The 15,610-nt window shown below is 48.3% G+C and overlaps 2 protein-coding genes across 5 annotated transcripts in view; one reads left to right on the top strand and one right to left on the bottom strand.

Annotated features, from left to right (window-relative positions):
* Window positions 1–3,094, top strand: part of KDM1A (lysine demethylase 1A) — a 41,738-nt gene extending 38,644 nt beyond the window's left edge. For both annotated transcript variants that reach the window (XM_071576983.1, XM_071576984.1), the window contains one exon: window positions 59–3,094. In XM_071576983.1, coding sequence (XP_071433084.1) covers window positions 59–244 — 186 coding nt within the window. In that variant the 3' untranslated portion in view covers window positions 245–3,094. The remainder of the gene's footprint in view (window positions 1–58) is intronic.
* Window positions 3,095–9,220: 6,126 nt separating this feature from the next.
* LUZP1 (leucine zipper protein 1) overlaps window positions 9,221–15,610 on the bottom strand; it is a 40,252-nt gene continuing 33,862 nt past the window's right edge. For all 3 annotated transcript variants that reach the window (XM_071576696.1, XM_071576697.1, XM_071576698.1), the window contains 2 exons: window positions 15,216–15,380; window positions 9,221–13,439 (listed from right to left, as the gene is read on the bottom strand). In XM_071576696.1, coding sequence (XP_071432797.1) covers window positions 13,404–13,439; window positions 15,216–15,380 — 201 coding nt within the window. In that variant the 3' untranslated portion in view covers window positions 9,221–13,403. The remainder of the gene's footprint in view (window positions 13,440–15,215; window positions 15,381–15,610) is intronic.

The raw sequence follows: 15,610 nt of genomic DNA on the forward strand, positions 1-15,610 counted from the left end.
CTTGCTGCAGGATCTGAAAGAACGTGAGCAAACCCTGACAGTGTCCTTTGTTCCCCAGCCCGTTCCACGCCTGTTCTTCGCGGGAGAACACACCATTCGCAACTACCCAGCGACGGTGCACGGCGCGCTGCTGAGCGGGCTGCGGGAGGCCGGGCGCATCGCAGACCAGTTCCTGGGGGCCATGTACACGCTGCCGCGGCCGCCCGCGCCTGGCGTGCCCCCGCAGCCCGCGCCCGGCATGTGAGGGCACGGGAGCGCCGGGCCCACGGTGCTGCCACTGCACTCTGGGATGGAGATCTTGTGTAGTCTGTAGCAGAGTCTGCCGAGAGGACCCTGAGTTACTGTACAACCCTTGTGCAAGCTCACCGAACCTTTGGCTTGGCAGCCTTCTAAAAACCTTAGAACTATTTGAAAGGTCAGCGTAAAACAGAATCCTTTACTGAGAAGCTGGCTGGGGACTTTGACTCTGCAGATATTTTTTGGAAGTCAGGCTTATAGCTGGAGGTTTTTTGAGATGGTGGTTTTTTTTCTACCTATGCGTGTATTTACATTTTGGTAATTGCACAGGCTGGTTGCTGCAAATAGTAACTTAGTGTAGAATTTATGTAACCTTCTTTGTCGTTTTTCTATAGTTCTGTTTTGAAGACTAACATTTTTTACCAATTCTATTCCTGTCTGGCATTTGAGAATTTGGGGCAACTGTTTACCTACCAGTAATACCAAGTGGCATCCTTCCACAATGGTCCATTGACTGCTACACAATCTGCATCATGTTGTAGAGAACAAGCTAGTATCATTGAGTGTGCTAAGCATACTTTTTTATTAAATACTTTTAACAGTACTTCAGAATTGGATATTTGTAAGTTAAAATCTAGAAAAAATACTAGCATTTGTTTATATAGAGATAGAGTCACTTAAAACAATTCTTTCTAATATCTAATTTGAATCTCCCATCTCAGCTTAAGGCCATTTCCTCTGGTCCTCTCATGGCAGGCGTAGCAGAAGAGACCAGCTCCAACTTCACAACAACCTTTCAGGTGGTTCTAGAGAGTAGTGAGGTCCCTTCTGAGCGTCTTGAGTGAACAAACCCAGTTCCCTCATAAGACATGTTTCATGAGCCTTGTTGCCCTTTCTGGGACACGCTCCAGCCCCACAAAGTCCAGAACTGAAAGCAGTACTTCCCGTGTAGCCTCACCAATGCTGAGTACAGAGGGACAATCACTTCCCTAGTCCTGCTGCAATACTATTCTTGATACAGGGCAAGATGACCCTGTATAATCCCAGCTATATTAGATGCAGCACCAGAGCATCCCTAGATGGGAATTCAATGAACTCAACTTTATGGCTAATCCAGGCCTAGTTCTGTCCTTATTAGAAGGTTTAATCTCGCTGTCGCTATGGCGAGGGTTATTAGCCCTAGGTATGCAGAGGCATTGCCCAAGGTGAGACCAGTACTGGGCTTCAGTCTGGGCCAGTAAGGGTTAGTGTCGGGCTTGTTCATCAAAGGAAAGGGCTCATGCTTCCAGTAACAGGGTGGGTTTTAAAGAAGGGAGGGGGAATCTTGAGTGCCCAAGTACAGGAGCATTGCTAGGGGTGAAGGAAGGTATTTGTCTGGCCCTCAGAAGGTCCTTGTGCTATGCCCATCCTGTCTGGGACTGGATGAATGTGTTTGCCATTATTCCCCTGGTGTAGGGAGGCAAATGGGGTCATGGTCCGTGAACAGGAGCCACTAATGCTTCTTGGCCTAAGGGTGACTGGAAACAGCTGGTGATTCCAGGAAGGCTTTGGACCAGATTAGGCGATTCTCCTCTCAGCTGAGCTCTGTAACAGCAAAGTCTCAGCCTTTGACTTGTTCCTGTGTTTCCTCCTGCCTGGGCTATGTTTCTGTTTGTGCCTTGACTGCTTCGGCAGGTGGATGTCTTCCACCATGCCCCCTTGCTTCACCCTGGTCACTCTGACAGATGTAGGATTGAATCCTCATCTGAGAAGAATGAAATGGCCTTCCCTTCCTTGTGGAGTCAAGGCTACCACCTGATAAAAACATGACTGCCTTATTTGGAGTTTTTTGAGGGGAAATGGCTGTGGCTGCTGTGCCTGACTTGGTGCTGTCTGTGAGCTTGGAGGGCGTGTAACAGAGTCTTTAGGGACCAAAGGGTTTCCATATCCTTAAACCTCATTTTCATAACCTGGTTACACTACACAGAATTCCAGTTCAAGCTGACTGCAGAAAACTGTGGCAGGTGCAGCTACTCCCAGCAGGAACTGAGGCTTCCAGCCAATGCCTGCCACTGACCTGCTGTGTTGTGGCTTCAGGTGTGTGCTGCTGAGAGCCTCTCTGCAGGCTGACCCCTGTCACACCTGCATTTCAGATGTGGTGGGGCAAAGGTCAGACCCCAGCCAGGGTGGGTTAACATTACTGTATCTGACCACAGTGGCAGTCCCGTGGTGTAAAGGAGAGCACTCTGGACTCTGAATCCCAAGGACCTGAGTTTGAGTCTCAGTGGGACCATCCCCTGGCAGTTCAATGCCTCCCTGCCATCCCATCCCATCGGATCTCGGATGCTCAGCAGGGTCAGCCCCAGTTAGTACCGGGTGCTGTGACAGTCCTGAGGACTTCACTGTCACTGTCCAAGCTTGCTCGGCTGTGACAGATGGACCTTAGGACTTAAACGGTGGGGCCAGTTCTGCGCACGCTGAGCCTCACCTAAAAAATCCGCTGTGCAGGCTCAAAGGACACACCCACGTGGGGAGAGCCCTTCCCAAATCTTTGTTCACAAAGTCTGGCCATACATACGTCTGACCGCAGATACAGATCAGAGTGTGGCTATAGGTGAAACCTTGACAGCTGAGTCAGCCCTCAGAGCAACAGGTCAGCAGCTGGGCACTTCCTGTGAGTTGGGATGCCACCCAAGGGAGCTCCTCGAGGTCAATAGTCTTTGCCTTCTTAGATGAGCACATTCTGGGTTACTTGTGTAATGAGAGTTCTTAACTGAGGCCATGTGAATTCCACTGGACATCATGAACCTGTGTTCAAATGTTGGCAGAGCTTTAATTGGTTTATTTGGTTTATAAAATAAATCTTGTTTGGATATTTTATTTGCCTTGATTTTGTAAGCCTGAGCAACATCTTAATTGGCAAATCGACAGGATGACCACAGGGAATGGTTACAGAGGCAGTGCTGTGCCCCTCTTCCTCTGGGAATGGAAAGGGCAAATTTCAACCCCACAGCATCACAGAGAATAGATCAACGCCAAGAAAGCGAGGAAGATGGGAAAGACAGAGGAGCTGTGTATGCATCTCAGGGTATGCCTTGTGCAGCCACAGGGAAGCTTGAAGAAACAGCTGGAGATAAAGGTGTCAAAGAATTGAGAAGGAGAGTGGACACGTCCATTAGAACAAAAAATTGCAATTTTGCTGCCACCAGTAACAAAACCCACATGCAGCATTGTCCAAATGCTGACATTATTCACAGGCACAGAGCCCAAGGGCATGGGATGGGAACATTGGGAAGATCCTGAAAAAACAGTTTGGAAAAAGAAGAGAAGCTAGAGAAAAGGATGTGCAACCCCTTAAGAAGGAAAGGTCCATGGATCCCCTTGGCAGCCACCTCTGTACCACTGTGCCACCTCAGGGGTAGGACTAGGCTTTGTTCAGCAGTGGCCTTAATTCTCACATAGACCAGGGGAAACAAATGTGTTTGTGGAGGGGGGGGGGGGGGGGGGTATCCGCTGTTGCTAAGTGATGAAGTGAGTAGGTTTTGGGGTCCAGAAATGTTTCTGAGTGGCAGGCCAGCCAATACTACCCAATAACCTCTTGAGTCACAATATTGGGCTGGGGATGAGAACCCTCAAAGAAAGAGGAGAGCCTGTTAAAGTGAAAGGGGTATCGAAGCTGGCAGAAGGGGAACAAAAGGCTGCTTGAGTCCTGGCACGTATGAAAGTGGACAAGAGGCTGCCATGGCCATGCTGGTGGACCCTGACCACCTTAAACCTCTCATTAGAGGGCAACCAGACTAAGAAAAGGATTCAAAGGGCCATAGAATGTGATCAGCAAACCTGTCAGCTTCTACCCACACCTCCACTGACCTGGACATGGTTGGGGGGACTGGTACTGGTGGTAGGGCCAGCAGAATAGGAGGGTTCAACAGACCAGTGGGAAACCTCTCTCTGAGCAGCCTTCAGTCCACCCCCCAACAACATCAAGTCCCTGGGGCAGAACTGATGGAGCCCACCCAGGGAACCAACGATCTCTCAATCTCTCAGGAAAGGCCCAAGTGCTGGGAGTGCCCAAGCGAAGTTACACATAAAGTCAGTTGCCCACAGGCAAGGGGTAGAGCTGTTAGATGGCATGATGAGCGGCCAGGACACAGATGTCTTCTAGCCATTAACCCTTTTAGATCTTTCCAATAGGACCTGAAGGAGTTAAAAACTGGAAGCCACGGTTTGGGGTTCAGGCCACCTGATCAGTGTGGTGAATTTTTGTCAGGGATTTCTTGATAAAGAACCACACAATATATGTTCCTGTGGGCCCACTACTTGATACAGGGGCCCAAATTAGTGTTTTGAATAAAAAGTAAACAGAGTTAGTAATTACGTCATTAAATATAGTGGGGGCAATGAGTGCAGTCAAAAAATGTCTGACCTCAGCTCTGGTTGCCCAAGGAAAAGGGCCTCATGGCTATGGAAGTGCTCTGAGCCCTCATGTGGGGAATTTATTAGAATCTGACAGACCAGCAGGCAAGTAGTGGTATTGCAGAGCAAGACGATGGCCTGATCATGTAACAGTTGGGATTTATGTTTGAGACACAGTCATCAGTGCCAGTAACTGCTGAGGAATTTATGGACACCCAGAGATTTGAGAATTTTGTCCTACTGGGCTGCTGGTAGGTGATACCTTGATGATTGAAGGGATCAATTCCCATTGAAAACACAGGTGGAGCAACCCATCATGTTGAAATTGGCTTCTACTGTCATTGTGCCTGTGATCCTGCAAAACCATGAGGCTTGTGAGTCCTGGGAAGCCCAAGTGGGTAATGGGGAGACCCATCTCATTTGTGCCTGATGGGTGAACCCTCACTTCTAACTCTGAACCCAGTTTCAGAGGTTTGAGGTCTGATTCTGTTTTCTTAAAGGGCAGGACATGGAGACCTGGGTCACCCTGATGTTCTTGCTGGCAAGAGGGTAATGTCCAACATCAACAACCAGGACCTGGATGACTATGTAGTAGCAAAGGTGACAGTAGGGTTTGCCCAAATGATGAAACAAACCTTGATAACTAACTTGTTCCCCTAGTCCTAAATCAGCAGAGGACCCCTTACTAATTTTTGCACAGGATGTTGGTGTATTGTTTGCTCTTGAACTTGGAAACAGTATAACTGTCAATTGAAGGAGCCGGGGAAGGACAATACCTGTACATAATACTGGGTTTCTGTGGCCAGATTTTGGTAGCAGGGAGGGCTTCTGTTAGAAGGTGCCAGAAGCTCCAGGACAGACCTGCCAATGGCAACAGCCGAGCCCATCAGAGATGGCAGTGACACCTCTGGGATAGTGTATTTAAGAAGGAAAAAAAGTTGTTGGGCAAATGAGAATTGCAGCCAGGGAAGAGCAGAGTGAGAACATGTGAACAACTGCAGACACCAAGCTCAGTGCAGAAGGAGGGGCAGGAGGTGCTGCTGGTGCTGAGGTTCCCCTGCAGCCCATGGGGAGGCAGCTGTGCCTCTGCAGCCCATGGAGGAGCACAGGAGTGCTGAGATCCACCTGCAGCCCAGGGAGGAGCCCATGCCAAAGGAAGCAGTGACCCCATGGGAGGCCCATGAAGGAGTAGGGTTCTGGTAGGGACCTGCTGACCTGTGCAGAGAGGAGCCCATGCTGGAGCAGATTTTCCAGGTACGACCTGTGGGAGATCCACACTAGAGCAGCTTGTTCCTGAAGGACTGTACCTCACAGAAAAATGACCCACGGTGCAGAAGTTTGTGTAGAACTTGCCCGCAGGATGCATTCACACTGGAGAGGGTTGTGCAGGACTGTCTCCCACTGGAGGGACCCCACAGGAAGCAGGGAAATGCAATCAACTCCTCTCCCTGGGCAGCAGCAGAATCAACTGACTGTAACCCCCATTCCCATCTCCCTGTGCCACTGGAGGGGAGGATGCAGAACTTGGAAGGAGGAAGGTGTGGGAGGAAAGTGTTTTCAAGATTTATTTTACTTCTCATTCTCCTGCTCTGACTCTGTTATTAATAAATTTAATTAATATCCCCACTTTGAGTCTGTTTTGCCCATGACTGCCATCAGTAAGTGATGTCTCCTGGTCCTTATCTCAACCCATCAACGTTTTGTTATATTTTCTCTCTCTGTCCAGTTGCAGAGGGGAGTGAGAGTGGCTTTAGTGAGTACCTGGCATCCATATTACACCATATTACATGTAGGTCATCACTATGTCTGGTAAACACAAGCTCAGTGGGGGATACAAGATGTGATCCCATCTTTCTACCTGCCAACAGAGATGGGTTGGAGTTGGAAGATACTCAACTGTGTTCCAATGTCCCAAGGTGAACTCTGCATGTTGTGCCCCATGGATACTGCTGACTACTTGTTGCAGTACATGAAACCACTGAATGCCTTATGGAGTGTTACACACGCCAAAGGAGATGACAACAATTGCCCCAATGCATGTAACCAGAATGCCAATGCTTGTCCTTTAAACTTTACATGGACTGGGAGAACAGGCAATGCTAGTTGGGATGGGAGGAGCAAAGGACATGCCCAGCCTGGAAGTCCCTGCTTGGAGCTGCCATCAAATGTAGGCACATAGGAAAACGCCTTTGCTAAGGTTATATCCTTCTGCCCAAATCCCTCTTACATAGGGCTGACTCCCTGTGCAGTAATCCTCTGCGTTAAAGCACAGCAGAACCAATAATGCCCTTTGCCCACCCGGTACCTGGAACATCAGGCTTGTGGCAAACATCCACTACTCTTAGAACCCTCGCTTAACTCTGACAGATGCCTGTATTCCTGATTATATCCAACTGTTCTGGGATTAGCCTGTAAATTGTCTGTGCCCTCTCTATGGCCTATCTCTAAGGAAGGGTCCGTGTCTCACAAGTGGTGGGAATACATTCCAAGAAGCCAGCAGAAGGGGTGGCAGGAAGCTTCAGCACAAGTAGGATGGTGGTTGGAATCATTTGGATGTATTATTTGTCTGAATTTTGCAAGACTCCGTGACAAGAACCTGAAAACAATTATTTATGTCCATCTGTGCAACCACCAAAAGCAAGGAAGTGAGTCTGAGTTTCACATCCTTGGACTGAAAAGCCTGTTACTGAAGATACTAACAAAAATGCACACGAGAAAGCTGACAGAAGGAAGGTAGCTGGGAACATGAGTGGCTGGATACAGGCAGACAGCATGCCCTGTGCTGGTGAGAAACAATGCTGCACCCCGTGGTCAGCAGGGCTGCCTCCGGAGCTGCTGGGTGTTCCCCACCTCTCTACAGTGCTGTGAGCATTAGGCTTGTTCGGGTTGGGGTGGTGGTAATGGTGTTGAGCAGCTATTTACAAGGTCAGGAATCACAATGAAGGGGAGCTGCCAGCTGCCTCTGCAGTTTGGGTACACACTGTTGTGTGATGCCAGCCAGAGGTAAATGTACAACAGTGCTTTGCCTTCTGTGAGTGGCTGATCAGAAACTCAGAGCAAGAGCAGGACACAGGGTCTAGCTCAACACCTCGCTAATAAATACAGCAGCAACCTTCTCACAGGTGTGACTGAAGCAGAGAGGTTTGCAGCTGAAGTAACAAGAGTATGCCTGATGGTAGGTAACAGGAGGACCACCTAAATCCACTGAAACAAGCAGATGTGACTAAACAAAAAGATCAGAGTAAAAAAAAGCCTTTGGAAAAAGTAAAGTTTCCTGGCTTTCAAGAAGCAATGCCATGGTGGGTGGCCACTGGTCCAGTATACATCCTTCACTGTCCCCATGTAGCAGTGGTGAGCCTGGCGAACCACAAGGCAAAGAACTCAGATGTTGTATGTACTGAAGGTGTTGACAGGGAACTGACTTAGAGCAAATTTGACAGCTTTGGGAAATAATGCTTCACTAGCATGTTTACATATCTCTGCTGCTCTTAGCAGGCCAGACACAACAGTGTCTGTGTTGTAGTTAAACAAACACCACTTTAATGATGCTCAGTAGCTAGCTGCCTGAACTGGGCTGCCTGAGCTGTGTGAACTGGGACAGGAAGGACTCAACCAAGCCAGATTCCTTAGACAAATACTTAACAGAGGACTTCACCTCGCATTAAAGTGCTCTACCCAGCAAGTAGTGGCTGAAGTGACATAATAATAACCCATTTTATGGAGCCGCTGGAAACTGTCCTGTTTTGCAAACAGAATAAGCCAGATACAAGGAAAATAATTTTGTCTATAAAGTGTGGTAACCCACTTACAAATCAATGTTTTTCAAGTTATAATCACAGGGGCTCATCCTGAAATGTGACAGATGCTAATTGTATCTGTGCTACCTGTACCTGCACACTGGAAATAGAAAGCATAAGGAAGACTTTGCTACATATACCGACCTCTCTATCCTCCAGCGCCTTGCAGGTGAGCAACTGTCCTAGTTCAGCAGGAGGGACCAGCTAACCCTGTGTGGGGGTGATCAAAGCTGTGTATTCTACCCCCTCTATTCATTCCCCAAGGTCAATGGGCCATTAGCAGCAGCTGCCCAGGGAGCCATTATCACTTCACACCCAGCCTGAGGGGGGCGGAGCTGCTAAGGGGCCATCAACAGCTCAACACCCCCTGGCTCCCAGAGGGGGGAGCAACAGATACTGGTTTCACTACCATCAGTACTGGTGGAGTGAAAGAGCTCTAACCAAGTGGTGGCTCATTTCCCTCTGTAGGAACACCCCTCCTCCCCCTACCCTCAGCAATGCCACGCTGAGCTCATCCAGCTGCAGTGGAGAGTGACTGTGTGCAACTTGATGTGCTGTGTATGCACTGTCCATGCCTGAAATGCAGCGTGGAATGAGTGTGTGAGATATGGCTCAACACAGGCACAAAATGAAGTGCAAGGTGCTCAGCTCGTGTGCTGACCCACACACACACACACACACTCTGCTGCCAACTAGGGCTGCCTCAGCAGCTCACGAGGGCCACCAGCCCCCCATAGCAACAAGACTTGCAGGGTTCAGCTGTAATCACCACATCACACACACATAAAAAGAGAAGAGTGTTTATTGGTTATATACTGTAGAGCTGACAGTGTTTGAGTCAGGAGAGACATGCAAATAAGTGTGTGTTTACATTTGGCATGCAGACTAAGAGCACTGTGTCACTTGAAGGAGGTGAGCATCATCTGTATCCACTGCATGGGCAGCGTAGGGAGGAAAGCACTGGCTTTCCTCTACTCAGCATGCTGAGACAGGCAAGTTCTGAGAGGGTGGAACAGTGCTGATAGCTCTATTGGACACAAAAGTTTGGTTTAGGGAAAAAGGCAATACCGTAACCCTGGAAAATTTGCCTAACTTGGATGAATCTGTGATTATGAGAAGATTGCTTGCATTATTTGTCTTCTAACTAAGCTGCCCCAGCCCAAATATATGTTTGCAAATACAAAAAATAGATTTATTCTTTTAAAAATACATTCCAAGTAGCCTGGAATGCTGCTTCCCAAGGCAGGAGCCGGCACTGCACATGGGGCAGCCCAGGAGGATGATCTTTTGGGACTTGGGTTCTGACCATCAGAAGCATCTGCAAACAATGGCTTTGTGTTCCATTACACACAGTGCAGCCTGTGGGAGGCTGGAGCAGGGCCCTGATCGCTCCAACGCTGTGCAAGGGTGGCAGGTATAAGGTCTACTGTGTTAGAGATGACACCAATGTGACTACTGCTTTGATCTATAGCTAGGAAATAACATGTGAAAGTGTCTCTTGAAGCAGAGATGCAGCACCCTGCCCTGTGCTTTCTGTCGTTTTCCCTTGCCGAAGGTCCCATCTGTCGGAGGGCCACTGGGCTCCTCAGCCATGCCCACTGCACAGCACCAGGGGGCATATGGCCAAGCTGTCACCCCCACACTCCCAGAGCAGCTGGAGGCAGCTGTGCACACTGCAGGGGTGTTTCTGGGCATGAAGGAAGCCATTTTGGGAAGCAGCGAGCTGCTGCCTCTCAGGCTGACACCAGCCCTTCTGGGGAAAGCCACTGGCTCTCCAAAAGTGACCAGCAGCTCAGGTTCCTTGGGAGCAGAGAGCACTGACACACTTCCTCTGTACAGCACTTTACACCTTTGGAATTACCCAAGGGCTCAATGTGTGGCCTTGTGTATCATCAAGCCTACTGAAAAGCCGGTTATATTTATATGCTAAAATTACAAACTTCTTCAGTGATGGCAATATTTACACATATACGTTATTTTACAGCTGTTCAAAAAAAGTGTGCAATTTGAGTAAACACATTGTGTTTCCTGAAGTCATTGTTACAAGGTTAATTATACAATCAGCTCCTATTGCACTCATTGACCAGAGGGCATGGCCCATTTCTGTTCTAGGGAGGGTTTTTTTTCCCAGATTTAATCTCAGTTGTGGTAAAAACAACCAGTGTGACATCTGTGTCCAGTATTTACAAGCAGGGAGACTGAGTCCAGAGCAGGAGTTCAAGGTATCTGCTGTAAAATATTGAACAAATTACTTGAGGCAGCTGCAGAAAGGAGAGACATCACATGTGAGAAGCACCTGAGGAGAGCAGACAGTGTCAGCAGCGCTGCGTTGCTGGGGCAATTCTGGGGCTAAGCCAGCTGAGCAGCAGAGTGAAGCCCTCTTGTAGTTCCAGCAAAGCCTGGTCCTGGATGACAGAAGTGGAAAATCCAACACCTTTTGTTGCTGGTGTTTCCCTCCTTGCACTTTAGACACAGGGCTGCATTCTTGGGGTGACCTGTGGGGTTCAAAAGCTGATGGGTGAGTGTTTTGGGTAGGTACAGGGACGCCTGTGTTTATCCTGCATGTTGTGTCCCGGGGATGCAGAGATTTCCTGGCCAGGACTGAAACCAGTTCCTTTGGAATGAGCTTTGGAAGCATCATGCTAAGCTGGATCCATACCAGGAAGGGAAGGAGAGGGCTGAGTGGATGTGCTGGGGTGTCTTGTGGGACATGGATCAGTGCAGCAGGATAGGGTTGAGACTGGGAGGAAAGCTGTTCAGTCGCAGCCCAAAGCAATGCGCGTATGTGCCGTCCAGCGGTCGCTGTGACAAGCTGCAAGTCCTGGGCAGCAGTGACCCAGGGCAGGGGGAGCCCCCAGCACCCTGGGTCTGGAGGGGTGGTTCTCCCACAATGGCTATGACTGATACAGGTTATACAGCTGGTGAGCTGCTTAGCAGCAGATTTGGAAATGTACAGAGATGGAAATAATCCCCGTGACAACTGAAGAGGCAGCCACATGTCAAGGTGCTTGCCAGCTGCTCCCAGGTTAACCAAGCAGGTACTATGTGAGGCATTTGGGCTGCTGAGACGGCGGATTCAGTTTTCATGGGAACATGAAAAGAAGCAGCAAAGAGTCAGAGGCAGCAGCCCCACGGAGCAGTGCTGAGCTGGGCACTGCTGGGCAGGCTGCAGGGCTGGATCTGCCATGGGCAGCCTGTGGGGCAGCAGGGCACAGCGAGGCAAGGGAAGCTGCCCAAGCAATCCATGTGATTCTGGGTAGTGGCAGTGATCCTGACATACAGTGAGAGCTGATCAGGGTGCTTAAGAGGGACACAGCTATTGCACAGGATTGTTACAAAGAAATTATGGGTTCTGATTGCACAATCTGCAAGGATTTCCAATCTTTCCTGATAAACACATGGGGAAGCAGTTCAGAAATCCGAATTTTGCTTCAGAATTTCACTTTCTTTCACTTTTAGTTTGGATTTTGAATTTAAATTTTTTCCCATTATCTTGTTTTGCTAGCACTGCCATGTCAATGGTAAGAGAGAGTGGTTGATATAATTTATTTTAATATAATTTAAAGATTATTAGAGCTGCCACTCAGTACTAATGTAAAAGCATCTTTTTGCCTTCTTATGCAACTTGAGACTTACATGTCATGACATGTAAAATAAAATGAAGGGTTAAAAACACAAATTTGGTAAAATAGCTTAAAAAATGAAAAAGGAAACACTTTTTTTTTTAAATAGGTTTTTTCCTTTCCTCCAAACAATTTTTATAAAAAATAATCACATCACTGAAACATATCTCTTTATATAAATGTCCTCATAGATATTTTGCAACCAGCTGTAACTTTTTGGATTGAGGTGTACAATTCCCACAACCAGGGAGGAGCTGCAGCACAGGGATGTGCAATACAGGCAGACACACAGCTGTGGTACCTGCTCCTCCAGAGGTGGGACATGGGAATGACTGTGGGGTGCAACTCAGACATGGGAGCTGCTGGGGTGCAGCTCTTCCCACAGCACCTTTGAAACAGAACAGGGACCTTTTCCTTCTGGCACATACTCCATACTGGAGATCAGCTTAAGGTTCAATCCTGCTGTCTCCACTTCGTTTTGGGCAGGAGCAAGGACATTCTGCTTGTATGTGAGGAGAAGTACTTGTTTCTTTTTCTCTTATGGCTCAACTGCTGAGAACAAGCTGCAGAGCTGTTGCCTACAGTGTCACAGACATAAAGCTCCAGGTAAATGGCACCCCGATCGCAGGCAGGAGGAAGTGTTGCTGCTGAAGTGGTTTGGCTCAGTGAATGACTTCTTGGTGCGGGATCTCAACTGGTGATGAGTAGATTATGCAAGGCTTGTTGCAGAGACTAACAGCAGCAGGGAACAAACTGATTCTGAACATTTTCTGTACTCCTTTCCTCTCAATTTGTAAAGCAACCAGTGGGGAATGGTCTCCTCCAGGCTAGAGATAGAGGATGCTGAGAACACAGGTACTGAGGTGACCACTACCCCAGCCAACAAGAGTGTATCAGGGGAATGCAAAATGTCCCTAGGAACTGAAAGCTTTCAGTTGTGGAGGACAGCTGTCATGGGCTGGTGGATTCAGTCACAGGGAGACTGCTGAGATCCTGTGTGAATGTGATTAAAAGAGTTCTCTCTTGTCCAGGGAGTACCATTGTTCAGAGAGGCTATGTAGTCAGTGTTTCCATATGGAGACAGACCTATCATCCTACAGGGAAGATTAAGATTGCAGGTACAGAGATGAGGAAAGGGAGTGCCCTGAGCAAAGTCTCTGCAGCTGCCACTTCAGCAATGAAGAAAAAGAATTCACTGGTAAAGCTCCTGTACCTTTCAAATCGCATTACAAAACTGGTTTCAGACTAGCTGAAGCCCCTGGAGAGGTTACAAAATAGGTGTGACACTGAGAGCTTGGTACTATTTCTGCCTCTTGCTCCACTTTGTTCACTGAGCAGAAGGGAACGCAGCTCATCTCCGAGATGTCCGGCAGGTCCGGGAAGTGCCCTGTAAGAGACAACCCACAACATCACAGACTGACCAGAACCTGCAGCTGCCCCACAAGCATTTCTACTCCGTGGACAAAGTTTGCAAATGCCCTCGGTAACCACCCTAAATCCCACCAGGATCCCAGTCTGGTGGTGGGGTGGGGAAGAGCAGTGACAAGATGGGTTTGGAAGACAGAGGCTCTGTCAGCAGTCAGTAAGCCCAAAGCAAAGGGACCCAGCCCTCCCTTACATATAGTGGGGTTTTTATGTTGTAGCATACCCCGCACCCATTTCCACATCTGGCATGTGGGTTCTGGCAGTGAGATGGAGAACACCTGGCAACAGAGGCACTGGAGCTAATCTAATGTCAGAGCACACCTTTTGTGGTGTTCAGGCTCCTGCTACAGTTGGTGGAGGCAAGAGAGAAGACCTAGATGATGGTGTTTACATTATGAGGATGACTTTACCCAAGTTTTTATTTGCTGTTGACCCAGTCTGTGCAGACAACACAGCCGCAGGTACTGGACTCTGCACCTGGCCAGATGAGTATCACTGTGGGTAATACCTCTTGCTGACCAGACGGAACATTGCTGGGGTGCCTCTTTCCTCAGCTACCAACAAAAACAGTGTCAGTTCACTATCTCTGCTGCCAACATTACCTTTCTTTACATGCCAGTCTGCAAAGGTCAGCTGGGAGAATGGCCCTCTGGGATCTTAATTCTGTGCCACTCACCAGGAGGTATGACTCTGTAGGGCACTCAGCTGCCTTGCTGCAGTCCTACTGCTCTCATAGTAAGACTCAGCAACTCCTGTGACATACACAGGCCACAGGTTTGGGGTCTTATATATTTCCTGCTGTGGATGATCCATAAATGGAAAGATGTACTATGCTCTGGGCAACTGCATAGGCAAAGAGGGAATGCCAGGAGAAAAACAAAGTCTTTTGTACAGATACAAGCATTCCTGTGCACCTGAGAGTAAAAGTCTGTTTGGATCTCTATATCCTCAAAAGGAAGCCCTCTGTGAAGAGGCTGGTATACACACTGTGTTCATATTTTAGGCAAGAAGTTATCATCACTATGATGGCCAGGCTTCACAAGCAAAGATTTGGGAGGGCTCTACACACGTGGGTGTGTCCTTCAAACCTGCACAGTGGATTTTTTAGGTGAGGCTCAGCATGCGCAGAACTGGCCTCACCCTTTAACTCCTGAGGTTCATCTGCCATGGCTGAGCGAGCCTGGCCAGTGACAATGAAGTCCTCAGGACTAGAACCTACAGCCCGTGGTATTGCCAAGAGGTCTCCCATCCAAGTACTAACTGGGCCCGACCCTGCTGAGCTTCCGAGATCTGACGGGATCAGGGGTCAGGGTGGCATTTAACGGCCCATCATCATTATAATGTGGGCCATTTTGTACTTCTTTGTGTGTCCAGAAAGATGTTTTAGGAGGCAGAGCAGGAAGTATGTTGCTGCAGAGAAGCACTTCAGTAGTACAGCAGCCAGCTGAAGCAAGGACTCTGCTTTTGTCTCTCTGGTTTTTTCCATCCCTGATTCACTCTTGTACTACAGAATGACTAGATGCAGTGCCTCTTAGTCCTTGGAGAATATTTTTAGCCATAAAGCTACCTGAAACAAGTTTATAACAGAAAATACAGCAGCCTCTCCACCCCTTGGAAGTGCTAACTTGAGACTGGATTTCTTCTACAAGGTTTACTTTCTTTTTGGACAAGTTCTCTGTTACTGGGAGGTCATTTCAGGTATTGGCTTCTTCCTTTGTAACTACCTTCCCTCACATACCTGCTCGTCTGCTTGGAGACCTGGTTGTGTGGGGGAGTTAGACTCAGGGTCCCGTGGCTCCACCTTGGTAGTTGGCCTTTTCCCTGGAATGTCATCCTGTAAGAGATACTCAGAGGAGCTGTACTGCTTCCTCCTCAAACTGGACACAAAATCCTTGCTTTCATCCTGTGTAAAACAAAATAAAAAGGATTAGGACCTGGGGACTATGAAGGGTCTAGAATAGCACTGGGCTTCTAGTCGTGGTATACAGCGCAAAGTGCTATCTTGAGTCCCCTATGGCAAGGAAGGACTTAGGCCACCAGACCAGCTCTGGCAAGGCCTCACTGATGTGCTATTCCATAAAGATTTTTAAAAAAATCCAGTAATTTTAACCCAAGTTATGGGTGTAGAATCAC

The sequence above is a fragment of the Pithys albifrons genome, chromosome 24, assembly GCF_047495875.1.
Source record: "Pithys albifrons albifrons isolate INPA30051 chromosome 24, PitAlb_v1, whole genome shotgun sequence".
NCBI lineage: Eukaryota > Metazoa > Chordata > Aves > Passeriformes > Thamnophilidae > Pithys > Pithys albifrons.